A 16,785-nucleotide genomic window follows, 5' to 3' on the forward strand; every position below is an offset into this window, starting at 1 on the left:
CTTCAGAGAAAAGTTAAACCTTGAACATTGTTTTTAAAGAAAAGCAGGAATTTTACAGTCAGACATGTTGAAAAAAACAAATGGTTAATTGCTTTGGTTGTGGTATTTGGGAAATCTGGATTCAAATCCCAGCTCTGCCACTTATGAAATGTGCAAACTAGGGCAAGTTTCTTAAATTCGCAGGGTCTTAGTTTCCTTGTATGGAATCTAGGAGTGGAGCTACTCATAGAATTACCATGAGGCTCCCATGAGATGATGGGTACACAGAGCTTACGTGGGGGCTGGCACAGAGTAAGCCCTCCCCGACTCTTGTAGACTGCCGTTGTTGTATCGGACTGCAATAACGTGGAGCTTTGGATCCGGGTTTAATACCAGCCACGGTAAAATCAAGTAGCATTTATTGAGAGTTTACAGTGCGCTACGTACTGCATTAAGAATTTCACTTGATTTATCTAAACCCTCCCTACAACTCTAGGGAGCAGGCAAGCGATTATCCTCATCTCCCAGGGGAGGAAACGGAAACTTTGAGGATGTAAGGGGACTGCCAAGGTGACAAGGTTGGTGAATGGTGTAGCTGAGTCGCTGACTGCAATGCCTGTGGACTGAAGCACAGCATACGGTTATGAACTTCCTCCCTTCAGCGCACTTGACCTTTCGGCGCTCATGTTGCAGCCCAACCTGTGTGCCACCCCACTTCTTGTACAGACATGGTTGTGGACAGACACTGTGCGTGTGTGCGTGCGTGTTCAGGTGCTGTGCTGCTCCTCCGGGCTGAGCTGCCTGGCATTAACCTCTGGGGTGCTGTGCTTGCTTGCAGGTGAGCCTTCGAGGTGGTCACCCTCCCACTGCGACTGCTGCTGCAAGAACGCCACAGGTGACAAAGACGGGGAGAGCGGCACGTCTTGCAACGACCTCTCCACGTCCAGCTGCGACAGCCAGTCTGAGGCCAGCTCTCCCCAGGAGACGGTCATCTGTGGGCCTGTGACACGCCAGACCAACATCCAGACTCTGGACCGTCCCATCAAGAAGGGCCCCGTGCAGCTGGTCCAGCAGTCCGAGATGCGGCGGAAAAGCGATCTGCTCCGGACTCTGACTTCGGGCTCCAGGGAGTCGAACATGAGCAGCAAAAAAAAAGCTGTTAAGGAAAAGCTCTCAATTGAGGAAGAGCTGGAGAAATGCATCCAGGATTTCCTAAAGATCAAAATCCCAGACCGGTTCCCGGAGAGAAAACATCCTTGGCAATCTGAACTTTTACGGAAGTATCATCTATAGGGGAGGGCCGGGGTGGGAGAAGAAACGAGTCATGTCGCCATTTGGAAATAAAGCTCCTAACGAAATTCATATTTGAAAAGGAAAGTAACAACTAACAATACGTTTGTTAGAACACAGTAGCCCATTGATATACTACTGCCTATTTACCTAGTTCACCTTAACATTTAAATCCACAGGGTAGATTTCTTTCCAGATGTGGAATGATAAGAAAATCTCTCTTTGGTTCCTTGTTTGTTTGTTAACTGGATACCACATGCTGAGTATCTTATGTATAATGAGAACCGGGCTACGGAAGAGTAGCTGAGAGGCTTTGGGAGTCCTTTATCCCAAACTGGGTTTTTCTCTCATCTTCTACCTCCCTCCTCTGAATGAGAATGTGGTAGAAAGAGATCTGGCCCAATGGCATATGTCTGGGTTTTTTTTAATTTTCCTTTTCCCTTTTGTTCATGGGGTAAGGGGGGAAAAGGCAGATTTATATGACTTTTCACTCAAATCTATTATGTGCCAGTTTATATTGATGCCGTATGCATGAGTATTTGTGCGACAGAAGCACAACGATGTCTGTACATACACCCAGTGCACGTGTCCCCTGGGCCTGGGCATCTTAAAGGGAACACCCCTGCTCCCAGCAGCACTCTCGTCAACTAATTGAGGCACAGATGAGCCTCTGCTCCTTTCTTTAAAACCCTTCTGGGAAGATTTCCCAGCCTCTCTTGGCAACACTTTCCAACATCGAGTAACCCTGGTCAACAACAAATTGTCTTCCTTATTTTGAAATTAACACCCTCAGGCTCCATTTTACAGTTTTGCTCTTTCTCTGCACTAGGAGAGGGTGAGAAGAGCTCACTAAAACATTCTTTGTATTAAAGAAACAAACATTCGTATCCACAAAAATTATGACTCAGTGACCCCACACTCAGCCTTCTCTACCCTGAGCTGAGTTACCTTCCTTCTCTCAATGTTTTCAGAGTACTTACTGCCCATGTTTTAGTGTAGCCTTTTCATGTGACCCACATTCAGTTCTCGGTGTTCCTGTGTACTTGAATAAGGGTCCGGCCTTTTGTTTGTTTCTTTAAGAGGGAATTGTATTCCACACACTGCCTAATAATTTCTCATAACTTTTTAAAACTACAGTGCTACATTGTTACTCTCTTGTAGCCAGTTTTGTCTGTGGGATTCTGGGATTTGGCTGTGCCTGTTCTATGATTTGGCTGTCATTTCCCTGATGTCTATGACCAGCCCAACTAGATAACTAAAGCTTCAGAATTAAGGTTTTGGCTTTCTAAACTATCTTTCTTGAATACATCTTTGACCTGTATAGACACAGTCAAAAAGAAACTGCTAATAGTCATCTATCCGTATGACTCTGTATTCTATTAATGTACCAATAGCTCTTTCATAGGCTTGTGGTAAATGAAGATTAAAAGACCAGTTTTTAATTTCAGCATTCCTCATGCATTTCAGTGGGAACTTAAAAAATAATTTGTCAATCATTATTTGTGTGCCAAGCACTCCTAATTTTTTTTTTATTGTGTGTGTGTGTATGTATATATGTATCACAGGTAATAAAGGCAACTGGATGATGTCTGTAGGAGGGAAAATAATGACCAATTGCTTCCTCTTGAAATATTTTGTTGATGCACATTTATTATGTAGGAGGTTCTCTCTTGATTCCTGTTATTAGTGACCATTAGTACGTGGGTATCTTCCTGAATTTTTGTAATCTTGCCCTCACATCTGGGCAACAGACTCAGCCAATGTTTTCTTATCCTGAGGCTCAAACAGAAGTCCTTTATCGACTTGAGTGAAAAAGAAAGTTCATTTGGGGAGTTGCGTTGTCAAGAGAAATATCATTTATGAATTTAAGTGGTGTTCTTGTATGGATTAATATATTAGCAGGCATTTGTTCTTAACTACAACATAGTTTTGTAAAACCCTACCAATATGCCTTCTTTCCTTTCAATGTTTCTTAATACAATATCATCCTATTAATAGAGGATCCTGCAAAGAATCACAGAATTTAATGGGTCAAGAAGTTGAAGATAGGTAAAATATCTTCAAACTCACTTAGGTCAGATGATGCCTGTGGCCCTATTGGGAGTCTGGCATCTACATAAAATGGCCAAGTTCCAATTTCCTTAAATTTCAGACCTAACTCTAATGGTATTAAGATAAAAATACACTAGTAAGAACTAAAGAAGGAGGAAGATGTCAGTCAACCCACTACTTCCACTGCCTGCTTTAAACAGGAAACCGAACACTGCAAAGACAATGTTCATGGCATACTTTTTCTGTCCCTTGACCTGTCATGAATTTTTTTCTGCTTAGGTATTCCTTATACCCCTAGTGAACAAAGCTAGTGGTAGCAAGTCTGATTGAAACAATAATAACATTTTTAATCTGGACCATCTCTAGATGGACACCCACCCAAATATTCCAAATACCTAAGACAGGTAAGCAAGGTATTTATTTGTGTGGGTGTTGGTATAGAGATGAATATAGACCTAGTCAGTAAAAAGCTCCCAGGAGGCACCAAGTCAGTGGAAACCTTCAGTCCTAGTTTGAGTGAAGTTATCAAGTGAGGTGTAGGTGGCTTGCCGCATTGGAAATGATTTCTGGGTAAGTGAGTTAGAGGATTAAATGCTCTATTGATCCTGATTCATGCCTGTTTCCCTGAGCTTAAAAGTTTTAAGAACTTTTAGTTCATTTCCGGAAAGAAAATATATGTGGTTCGCTTCTTCAATATCAGTTATGATGAGGGTTGTAATTTACTGATACGAAGAAACTAATAGCATCAGATGGCTCAAATGAATGAGAAATCATGTGTAGAACCTTAACTCAGGTTGCCTCCTGGGAAATCCTGCAATGCTAAAATCCAGTGACATTGGGGAGGTCACTCTCCACAGGTATGTGGATCTCCTGGAGTCAGGAATATATTTATCAAGTCCTCCGACACACTATCAAAAACAGACTGTTCAGCAGGAAAAGGGGAAGACAGGAAAGTAAAACTGTGAGATCACTGTGTTGGTGTGCTCTCCCTTCCCCAGTAAGAAAAAACTGCACTGAGTTTGTGGTCATAAAACAGCCAAGTGAAGTGACCTCCACAATATGCAGTGGTGTTACCCTTTGTGATTGTAGGCAGTTGTCTTACTGGAAATGCATGCATGGCAAATTAAAATAAAAGGGGAACAATGCACAAATCATGTGTTCCCTTCTCTCTTTACTCCCTCATACCTACGTCTACCCCCACTTGATTCACTTTAGGGATACACATTTAGTAAAAGAAAACAAATAGAATTTTTCACTTTTCAGGTGCCCCTGTTTGATTCAGAGGCAGCTTCATTCCTAGGTGCAGATGCGTGCTCTTCATGGTGGGTCCTCTTTGTTGTCAACTCCTTGTGGTTCTGGGTTACTTTCGCTTCTCTGGCCTATAGATTCCCCTCTGATTGTCCTCTGTCTCTGCCAAGCAAAACATGCTCCAGTGATAAAAGGAAAAGGCATATATGGTGGTTTGCACAATTACTTGACACCAACTCCCATAATGGGAGCCAAACTTTGATGCTCAGACATTTTCCTTTGTTACAGTTTTAAACTTCCAACTTTGTATTTACCATAATGATTTAACCCAGAGCACTTGAGTGCTGGTACTTTCTGCCAGTAGATATCATGTTGTGGAATCTAACTAACCTTGGTCTTCCTAGATGATCTTTGCTAGAATTAATGAGTCTTTCTGTGGACTTTTAGGAAGAATTCTTTGTCACCTCCACTTGACATAGCAATTTTCATAGGAAAAATGAAAGTTATTTTTTTTCCCCCTGGTGACTGACTGTGGCAGATAAATGTTTTTGTCAACTTGCATGCTGGGTTATAGGTTTAGCATGGGCCATTTCTCTCTTTAATGTCTTGGTATCATTGGCATCTTGCAATCCTGATGACCCACTGTTTCGATTTATTTATTTTTGTTTATATTGTCAAAATAATGCAATAGAGAAGGAATCAGAGTGAGTATTCTGTATTCTGAGTTAAAATGGGGTTAGATGTCATTTGTGCAGGAGTGTACAGTGATTAATATCTGCAGAGAAATTAGACCAAATGAAACCTGCTGGAATGGGTTTGATTTATATTGCCTTCATCTCTCTGCTTTTAGATGAAATGGTTACTGCTCTCCACCCCTGCTGAAAGAAAAGAGTCTTAAACTTTAATAATCACCACGTTGTGATGCAACCACAGAGCTTATATGTTTGAAATGTCCGTATTTCTCATCTTGCAACATAACATTAGAAGGGAGATTCTTTTCGTAGTGACCTCCATTGCAAACTTTTTAGCAGTGTTTTTCAATACTCAGCATTCACAAAAATCATTTGTAGCCCTTGTAAAAAATGCAGCTCCCTTTACCCTAGCCCCGGAGAGTCATTCAGAAACTTCAAGCAGGGCCAAGGAATCTGCATTTTGGTCCAGCTTCTCTCATGATTTTGATGAGATGGTCTGTGGACCTTCCTTTAAGAAATCCTGCTGTTGAGGAGTTGACTGTGCAAACGTCCACATTTTCTCACTTCCTTTCCACTACAAAGAAGTCAGAGTTTGCATTATTCACTAAGAGGAAAGGCCCAAAGAAGAGCATCCCAGGACCAGGGCAGAGTAGGTTCCATGATTCCTCTGCCCTTTCATCTGCCTGTCAGCCACCTTTCCATTCTGTGTGTATTTGTACGTTTGGATTTTGTTTTGTTTTTTGCCGAACTGAAAGCCTGCATCGATCTGGTTTTATCTCTGGGTACTCTGGGTAGATGGGAGCACATCTCTCAGTGAGATATATCCTTATGATACCCATCAAGGAAGGAAAACAAATGAACTTTCCCAAGGAGAGTTGTTCATTTCCAGGCCTTGTGCAGTGTGAGTCAGAGGAATTTGAGAATGATCCATAACTTAGTGGTTGTGTGTATGGCCCCAAAGGTGGTTCCATTAACTGCACATACGAACACCACCAAAATGAATATGGAATGATTAGTGAATTTAGCTGTATTTCACCAATAAAATCCTGAGTCACTGAATTGCTAAGTTTGTCCAATCTGACTCATGCAGGATTATGAAACTCTCAGATAGTTGAGGATGCTGAACTCCAACATTAACTAAAAACTGCAAGCAAAACCCATGAGGGAAAATAAATACAAAATAGAGAAAGAAATAGTGAATTCAAAATAGTGGTCATATTTCATATGCAGTGACAAGAAGGAGATGAAGTTCTATATTTTCCACTCTGATCAGAAAGGAAGGCCATACTCTGATTATTCAGATAGAAACAATTCTGGAGAGTTTCAACAACCCAGTTGGTTCTATCCATGTAACAGAATAACTGGGCAGATATCAAATTCCCACATGATAAGAGAAATAGAGAATGAGTGGCTTAAACATACACTTGTGGTGATCCTCAGTGAATATTTAAGTAAAGACGACTGTCACAGGAAATTAAAGAATGGCTAATGAAACTAATAAACTTGAATTGCTAATTAAGATTATTCAGCCAAGATTCTTAAAAAATATTAAATTTGATTTAGCTCACTTCCCTCCTCTACTTCCCAAGTGGGATCCCTTTTCTGCCCCAGCTTCCTAACCTTTTAAAAAAATGGTCCTCTTGTTTGTGAACAAACTGTGTTGTTTGTTGGGTAAAGAATTTTTAGTTCCTAGACTGTAATCCTTGCTTTATTTAGTGCATCTCCTTTGAAAAAGCTGAAGGAAAATGTGCCCTGGTCCTGCAACTCTCAAGGGGTTTGTCCTGGGCTGAGGGGTGGTGATTTTCCTGTTAATCAGCCTCCTAAAAGCCAACTGGAGGATTTCGTGTCTCCTTTTTCCAGCAACCTCTTCCATCTTGTCAGTTTACTCTTAGAATTGACCTTTAGCTAATTTACGTACATTTGCACAATAAGAATCAGCATCCCTTCAGACTCTCTCTGCTGCTAGTGGTTGGTTCCATCCGTCACAAATGGAAGTAGGATTGATGCACAAGAAAGTAGTGGAGAAAGTTTGCTTTATACTTGCACCTCTGTGTGAGTGGGTGTGAGCGTGTACGCACACTTGTGCCATTTTTAGGTCAGTGTCAGGTCAGTGGCTAATGCCCATGGTAACGCTATGTGAATTTGTGGAAAAAGCCTTTGGTTACAAAGTTTCACAGCTTTTAATTCAGCACGACGGTTTGTCTTTACTATGGGTGTCAGTGCTTGACAAGGTGGAGTGAAGCCAGTCTCCTGATGTGAAATTCAAGCATTACAGATTTCTGGGTACAAATCAAACCCATTTTTATTCATATAGTCACCAGTGTCAGTGACACTCAAAACAAAAAATTGAAAAGGAAAGGAAAGAAAAAGAATACATGAAAGCTAAAATATACATAGAATTCACACTAGCAGTTTTTCTCAATTGCAGCCAGTGGTCAGTGGTTTATTCTTGTATGTGAGAGACAGAACCAATTTCAGGAAACACTCTTCTCTGATTTGTATGGGTTATGTGTATTTAAGACAGTGGCTCTCATTCAGGAGTGATTTTTGTGCCCTGGGGGACTTTTGGCGATGCCTGGAGACATTTTTGATTGTCATGACTTCAGAGGTGCTAACTGGCATCCAGTGGGTAAAGACCAGAGATGTTGTTAAACATCCCAGAATGCACAGAACAGCCCTCTGACAGTTAGCCAGCCCGAAGTGTCAATAGCACTGAGGTTGAAAAACCCTGAGTTAGGGGTTGGCTCTAATTTTCCAAAGCATTCTTACCACGTAGAGAAAGGACATCTGGGTCCTTTCCTGGATAGGATGAAATAGCACAGTAATAATTAGTAGCAACTTAAATCAGTACAGGGTTTATTTAAGATTTGGTACAGTTGTCCCTTTTACAGATGTGAATGCTGAGATTTAGAGAGAGAAATAGGTCCTATTTCCAGGGTTTCAGTAGTGATGGGGCAGGTATGTGGCCTGGGTTTTTGTCTTCTATGTCAGTCGCTTTCTGCCTCAGAAAAAAATGATACTTCGATGAAGTCATCAACCTTCTAACAACTAAATGTGTTGTGTGGAAAGTGCTTTGGGAGCATTTCCAGTTCATGTGGCCTGATTAGGGATGTTTTTTAAGGTGAGAAACAGTAGATAACAGGTGCTCTTAGAAATGAAACAGGAAAAAGGGGGGAAAGTGCCGAGAATAGGCCAATGATTTCATCCTCTTGAACTGCTCATTGTGTACTTTGTTTCTTTAGGTTGAAAATCCCCTCACTAAAGATGACACCTAGATCTTGGAAAATATTGTCACTCACACAGGTGGTCCCTATGTCCTTATTTTCAAAGATGTGACAAGTCTAAGCATAAACCCTGAATACTGAGCTGCCTTATTTCATTTGTATGTACTGACTTCATTAGGACACGAAACGTGTGGGTGTCTTAAATATTTGACATTTTTCTTTTAACTTACCATACCAACATCCCAGTGATGGAATCAAGGCCAGAACACTCTATCCTCATTTCATACAAGAGAAACTGCAACTCAGAGACTTTTAGTCCTTCATTCATTTGTTCGTGCATTCATCCGACGGGTATTTGTTGAGTGCCTACCATTTACAGGTCACTGTCGTGAGCATTATAATCTAGGGAATCAAATTTGTGATACAGAACTTGAATTCAGATTACCCAAATCCTAGACTAACATTATTTTTGTATGTAATTCTGATCCACATTCTAGATTTCTAATTTAAATATTAAGTTATAAATAATGTATATTAAGGAATGTGTGCACCTAAGAAATATGTGCCAGAAACTCTAATAAGTGATTTACATGCCTTATCTCACTTAATCCTGTAACAACCCAGTGGAGTAGGCCCTGTTACTGTCCTCTTTCTACAGAAGTCAGTGAGACTCAGAAAGGTAAAGGAGCACATAACTTGACAGCGGCAGAGCCAGATTTTTCAGCTGGGTTTATCGGACTCCAAGTCTGATGGCTCAATCACCTCATTATATAATGTCTTATCTCTGTTCTCTGGATTTCACCTGTTTCTGGTTTCTTCTACTCTAACCAAAAGGTAGCCAGGAGAAATCCAGCCTGACACCCTTCCAGAAAGTCACTAGCTATTTTATAAACTGCGAATTCCATTAGACATGCATTTCCCTAGGAGATAAAGGAAAGACACATCTGGAGGAGTAGTTTTGCCTACTACACACTGTACTTCATGACACAAGCCCTATCAAGGGGCAGTAATGTTAGAGAACAAGTATCTGGTGAGTGCTGATAACCTATGTGTATCAGTATTCATACCCAACATGGCGGGAGAGATTCCAGGTTAGGACAGTGGCACCTAATGCCTCCTCGCCATGCTGTTTAGAGGTTACCAAGGCAAATTTCACGAGAGGTAGAATAGGTGTCTTTGCGTGCATGTGTGTGCACATGCATGTATGTACTATTTTCACCTTTTGGCCTTTTGAACAATATCGGTGTTTGTTCAAGACAGGTCAGAAATCCAAACATGATTGGCTGTCCCCAGCATCCCATCATTACTGTTCTAAGTTGAAAAAAAGAGAGGCAGCTACAGAAAAGAAACTGCACTGAGATATGTGTGTGTGCGTGTATGAAGAACATATACACATATGTGTGTTGTGTGTGTGTGTTTATATATAAATTTCATGTATATATGTATATATGTGTGTACATCTATCTAAATATATATCTATATCTATATCTATACATATGTATACACACATAAACAAATCTCAGTTTGAAACTGGGATTTTGAGCTGGAGGGGTTATTATTATTATTTATAATGGGGTTTGTAGATAGTTTAATAGAGTTCTGTTTTCCAAAATTCTCTCCCACTATGAATGTATATATTTATGGTACAGAAAATATGATTAGAATACCTTGGTTTAACATCTATGGATACAAAACCAAACAAAAGTGCATTTAAGGAAAAGCCAAACTTGTAAAAACTGGCTTTCTTATTTTAACCATTTGTTGGAATTTCGAACTATGTGTTTTCAAACATGATCATTCCAAAAGAAAAGAAAAGAAAAAACTAAAAGAACAAAAAGCAAAACAAAAAATGCACCAAATGAATATGATGATGTTTAAGAAGAAGAGAATAAGAAAATGTAGGTCTGTGAGAGCACAAATTCAGTGGTTATTATGCTAATGGTACTTCACCTACTATTGGTTGGTTTATTCTTTCCTACTGATTTCACGTCATCATTCATGGGGGGTTCCTGTGGCCCTACACAGTTTGTAGGTGGAGCTAATTATCTGTTTTATTATTTTAAAGCTATAGTAAATAATTTATAATATGCACATTGTAAATATATACTAAAGCTTAAGGGCACGTTGTAATAATAACCAAACACTTTCTAGGCTCCTGCAAATAACCTTGTAAGCCTGTTCATACAGATACCAAAACAGCTGCTCAAAGAAGGAACAACATACAGTTAAATGAAAACAATATTGCTTACGTTTTGGCATCCTATAGACATAATGGCCAAATGACTACAATTGGGGTACTCTAAAGAATATGGTAAGGTATATTTTCATTCATAACCATGTGCTTTGCATATTTTGGAGAATGTGAAACTTGTTTTTAGTAAACCTATGCAAACAGAGCTTCCCTGGTGCTCCTTGGGATCAGTTTGTATGCACACAAATCCACACCCTCAGAAGCAGTCTGACTCTGAGCCCAGGGACAGGCTACTTGTCCAAGCACAGATTCCTTCTCCCAGGGACCTGTCAGGTTTGCCCATACAATCAGAAGCGTTTGCAAAATAATTGAGTATGGTCATTTATTATTTTTTTCTCCATAGGTTCCCTGCAGATGTGGTCTTAAAAGCATATGAAAGAAAATCAATTTTGTAGCAACTAGATGCTTTAATGAGGTTTAAGAACACTTGAAGAAGGATTGGTTTGTTTTTCCCCAAAATTTTGGAGCAGAGGGGGAAGTTTTACTTCATCCTTGGCTTCAAGTTCCCTATCACTTTCTCTCATTTGTTTATTTTTAATTCCAAAGGAGAATGTTGAATCAGAAGAATTTTGCTTAAAATATTCTGGTTAGTGTCTAAAAGGACTGACTGATATATTTTTGTAAATCATGAGGGGTGGAGAAATGGGGGTGCCAAAACCCCTGATTATCCTGTTTCTGTTCTAAGGAAATGGATTCATGAACTCCTGGAGTGGTATCCTTCTTAAAACACATAGAAACACAAACCTAGGGGACTTGCATTATGAGAGTCCTATTGAAAGCTGTAATGAGATCTGCTGTAAATGGGTCACCATTTAGATTAGTGATGGAGTCCAGCTTGCTTCCCTTTGAGGAACTTACTCTAGAATCAAGAATCTTTGTGTTGGCTGAAGGAATTGAACTCATGATCTCATTTGAATTCCTGTCCCCCTCATCTTTCAGAACCAGCAGCGCACTGGGTTGAACCTAATGAATAAAATAATTTGTCCAAATTAAATGGACATGTTTAAATATTATCAGCACCACCCTCGACACTTAGACAAATAAAGACCCCGTTCATGAGGTTACCTGGAGATCTCCAAATACAGTTTGCCAGGGATTATCAGGCTCCTCTAACATCCATGGCTGATGTTTTGAATGTGATTGTCAACATAGAAGAGGAGTCCGAATTTTGCTGGTACTAACATCAAGTGGTGATCTATTGGGGCCTTGCTCGTGTTACTTTTTCCTGACCTCATTCAAGTGCTTGATGACTTGGGTCAGTTTGTCGCACACTGATGTATACCAAGTGACACCCACTGAAATTACCTCTTCTCCTTTCCAATGCAGTTCGCTTGTACATAAGTGTAATGTCAAATTGTTTACAGGTTCTTTTTGTGTATAATTGTGATAGCAGATTTAGCTCAAACTTTAAAGGAATCTGTTTACTGAATGGTGTTAAAATGAATGTGCTTATTACAGTATAAACATCATTAATTATGGACTCACACAATGCATGTCTACATGTTGTCAATTTCCAGCAGCTCGGTTATCCAGCAAAAAGTCTGCGGTCTGTGAATAGCAAATATACATAAACTACTGTGACTCTAATAACTCAGTAACTGTTTTTACCTTGGTATGTAACACTGTAGATTTTAGCCTGCTGTATTACTTTCTTAGCTATTTGTTTTGGGGAGAGAGACATAAAAGATAGTACTACTAATTGTCCCAATGGAATTGCACACCATTTTGGCAACCATTGGTCCACCTTAAAGGCAACTGCCTATTGATGGAACAATGGCCCTAGGCAACATATAAATATATACATACATATCTATGTATGCAATATCTACAATGCTAATTACTACCATCTATTTTCACTGCCAATGGAAAACTACTATTTTCTTTGGAATCATTGATGATACAAAAAATTAATTTGCTATTACCTGCTTTCATATTCTGTTTAGTTCATCTAGTATGGTAAATGATACAGGTGCAGTATCAGTATTGTAAAATTGTGTGGTGAAGACTACAAAAGTCATTCTGTGGATATATTTTAAAAGGCAGACCAGAAACTATATTTCAGATTCTTGTGTGAATATAATTACAGAAATAGCAACTATTTTTTATGTGTTTCCATAAATGACTCCATTTCATATACATTGTAACTTAGCACCAATCATAATAAATCATTTGGTAACATTTAGTTGTTATATATATATCTATTTTCAGTAGACGTAAGAGACTGATGATTCAACATCATTTCATGTTAACTCAAGAATTTTAGATGGAAGGTAATTACCATTGCAATTAGTTTATTTCTGGTTTGTTGTGGCAGCTTGCTGGATTGGGGTACAAGAAAGGAGACAGTGACTTGTTATTTAAAAATCTTAGAATGAGATTTCAATGAGTGGAGGCCTTGCCTCTGCCTCTTCTTAATTGGGTGGCTTCACATTATTTATCAAGCCTCTTTAAACCTCAGTTTCCTTACCTGTATGTAGGGAACAAAAAGAATAGATACCTCCTAAGATTAGTGTGAGAATTAAATCAGATAATCCAAGTAAAGCCTTTAATACAGTCTCTAGTACATTAAATACCTATTTCCCATCCATTCTTATTACTATTATCCAAAATGCATATTTTAAAGAGGAGTTTGTCTTCAATACTCCAAATATCTCTATATATTTCTTCTTTTTTCCTCTTCAGCCTTTTATGGCATTGCCTATAGAGCACTATGTTTTTTTAATCAAAAGGGGAAATTATACAGAGGAAAAGAGAGAATTCTCCAACTTGGAGGGGCTTTAGGAAAAATTTTGCCTTTTGCTGTTATGAAGGGTATTCAGCAGAACACTTGTCCCATGATAAATACTGAAAAAAGGAAGGGAATTGGATGATGTACAGTTTGGGGAATATAATTTTCTACACACCCAATTCTGGAATTTTAAAATGGGAGTTATACAGTAAAGGAACTTTCAAACTTTATTTAACCGAGAATCTTCCAGACTTCTCTCACCAAGGATGCTTCTATTACTGCCTGGAGAAGTACAGCTTCGGTCTTTAGCCTTCTCCTTGCAGGGAAGAGTTCAGTCAAGAGACAAGACAGCATGAGCAAGCAGCGTTTACAGAGTACACTCACAAGACAGGTGAGGGGTGGAGGTTCAAGTGCCCCAACAGATTTCATCCCAGGGTTTTTAGTTGTTAACTAGGAGGTGGAATATTTATTACTTGGGGCGGGAAGCAGGTTTTCACACCCCTCTTCCTAATTTGGTGAGGGGTTTCCTGTCCTGGCGTCTGCCATCTTGGGTCTGTGTGGTTTGAACAAGCTCCTTGTGGAGTACTGCCAGGACAGGCCTTTGACCTTCCCCAAATCTAGCCATGGAAGAAGTCTCCTTCCTTGTGGTGGTGTGCGCATGTGAAGTTCTTTGGTCCTATTACCTAGCATCCCTTAAGAAAGCCCACTAGGAGGGGGTAGGCCAAACCACAATGCTAATGTATGTCCTGTGGCTTCCATATTGGGATTCCCTTGGTCACCTGGGCAGGGTATGCCTAACGGCGGGTCTGGGATGTCTCTCGCCCAACATCTCCCCCTCCTCCCTTTTTCTGTGGGACCCTGACCTCACACAACTATCTAATTGCCTACCACACCTCTACTTTTGAGGTACAAAGTTTGGGAAATGCTAATTTAGCCCATGGCCTCTTTGAATAGAAGGGAAACCTGAGCCCCAGAGGGGGGGAAAGGATGTGATCAAGGTGTGTTGGTCCTGAGTATAGAACCCCATCTATGGCCTCAAGCTGGGACATTCCTCCTAAACCACCCTCATGAGGTGACTGACAAAAGCAATGGAGTTATTCTGAAAAACTCTTCTAAATTCACAACATCCATTCTGCATGGAACCAAAGTAAAGAGTCACATGAGGTACCAAAAGCCAAGCAGCAGAAAGATGAAATCCCAGTGTACAGGAGGAATCCTTCCTTAGTCTCAGTCACCTGCCAGATGGCTTGTGGCAGGCCCAGGGTCTGCCTGGGCCCCCCATGCTGTCATTATAGATCATCACTGCTATGACACAGATGCTGGACCATGCTGTCCCTCAACCCAGCAGAGAGATAAGAGCTTAGATAGACCAAAGTAGTGGAGGGGTTTGGAGGGGAATTTCCCTATGAATTCTTTTTTGTTTAAAGTAAACTCTACCCACAACATGGGCCTTGAACTCACAACACCAAGATCAACAGTCACATGCTCTACTGACTGAGCCAGCCAGGTGCTACCCCCCCACATGAATTATTATGTAAGACGTTGTGAGCTTTCCTCCAAAAAACTTAGGAATACCCCCCTGTATTGAAAAGTTGTAAAGTTAACGACCATCACTGCCCCAGAAATTGCTTAAGTAGAGCCAAAAACTTCATTAAAAGCACACTGCAGGGAAGACTTTGCTTCCACTGTTCCAAAATAACATAGACAAGTGAAGGATCAATGTCAAGAGGAAAAGTTGGCTGCAGGCTTACAGGTTACAGCTTTAAAGAACGAGAAACAGCAAAGGATTTATTTGTCACCATTGTTCTGTCTAGTCCAGCAGCTAGGCTCTCCACAAATCAAGCGTCCGGAGATGGCTCTCTAGAAGCCTTGTAGTGTGGGCAATGAGGACGTGAGGCTGCTCTCTCTACTTACCTGGGAACCTGTGTAGAAAAGAGGGTATGTGAGGACCCAGCCAGGAATGTACTGATGGTGAATCAGGACTCCCCCCCTTGAGCTCTCTGGAGAGACTTGGGTGAAATATTTCCTCGTACATCTTAGCACTGAAGTTGCAAATAGCCGGCGGTTACATACAGCCACTGTCCAAAAACTCATCCTTCTGACAAACTAAGTTGAACAGGACTTGATCGGAAGGATCACAGCTTCTGGAATGAGGGCACTGAAATTTTTCCAAATACCACCTTCTCAGACAATACTTCTCCTCCCCTCCAATTTCAACTTAAAAGCAGCATTCCTTCTCAGGGGAGGAGCACAATATGGGAGCCCTGTCAATCTTAGCCCTAATGGCAGCCGTCATGGAGACAAGTCACCATAGGTGTTTATCCCAGTAGGGGGTGGGTAACAGCTCCTAGCCAGGCAGAACACCTTCAGCTTTTAATAAGTGAGACTCACCTTGCAAGCCTTAAAATAGCAATGTGTCGGCTGCAATGGCCCAGGAGGGCAGGCTTTCCAAATGCTCAGAATCCCAGAGAGCTCCAGACTCACCCCCATGGAGCTGTTGCCTAGTCTCAGCAACCATGTCGTGAATGCACCAAAAAGAAAGTCTGAGCACCAAGCTCGGTCTTTGGCTTATTATTCCCCTTTCTTCTAGTTCATCGTATCTCCTCTGTTCAGGGTAATAAGAAACAAAATACCCTATGTAACTTGAAGATAGCAGGTACACTGAAATGAGTTTGCTATTTCTCTGCTGAGAACTGCGCCTGGGCTGAAACGTGCTGTCCAGGCCTATACCACCCCTGGCGGAAGTGAAACAATTAAATCTGACGTCTCCAAGACAGAAAATCACCAAGCCGCATGTGCCTCCCGTCACACAAAAAAGCAATTTTTTTTCCCTTCATCCCTCTTAGTGTCTCTGCTTCTGCATCTCTGCATTTCTGTTTCTTTTTGTTCTGTTTGCTTCTCGAATGTCTGATATACAGAGTAGACATGTTTAATAAATCTGACACCCCCACCCCCACTGCCACACTTTTCTCTAGGCCTTAGTTTCCTCGGCTAATCTAGGAGAGAGGGCTTTGGAGGCACGCCTGGGTGCCTCAGCCAGGTAAGCGACCCCTCTTGATCTCCGCTCAGGTCATGATCTCAGCGTTCTGAGATCCAGCGCCGCATCCAGCTCCACATTGCGCATGGAGCCTACTTACGATCTCTGCCCCTCCCCCACCTTTGTGCACACACAGGGCGCACCCTGGCGGGGGGGCCGTGCGGGAAGAAAGAAGACTTTGGAGGAGGTTACCATCCCTCCTCTCTACTGGTTTTTGCTGGGACTCTGGCTGGTCTCCGAACTTGAGGGTGTGAAATGGAGGGGCTGGATGGGAGGCTTTGATG

General features: G+C 41.0%; 1 protein-coding gene across 1 annotated transcript in view; it reads left to right on the forward strand.

Annotated features, from left to right (window-relative positions):
* KCTD16 (potassium channel tetramerization domain containing 16) overlaps positions 1–12,907 on the forward strand; it is a 260,099-nt gene extending 247,192 nt beyond the window's left edge. The window contains exon 3 of the mRNA XM_045894646.2: positions 818–12,907. Within this exon, the coding sequence (XP_045750602.1) occupies positions 818–1,272 (455 nt within the window). The 3' untranslated portion in view covers positions 1,273–12,907. The remainder of the gene's footprint in view (positions 1–817) is intronic.
* Positions 12,908–16,785: the final 3,878 nt, after the last annotated feature.

The sequence above is a fragment of the Mirounga angustirostris genome, unplaced genomic scaffold, assembly GCF_029215605.1.
Source record: "Mirounga angustirostris isolate CCGP_5_RB_7025 unplaced genomic scaffold, mMirAng1.0.hap1 SCAF_7, whole genome shotgun sequence".
NCBI lineage: Eukaryota > Metazoa > Chordata > Mammalia > Carnivora > Phocidae > Mirounga > Mirounga angustirostris.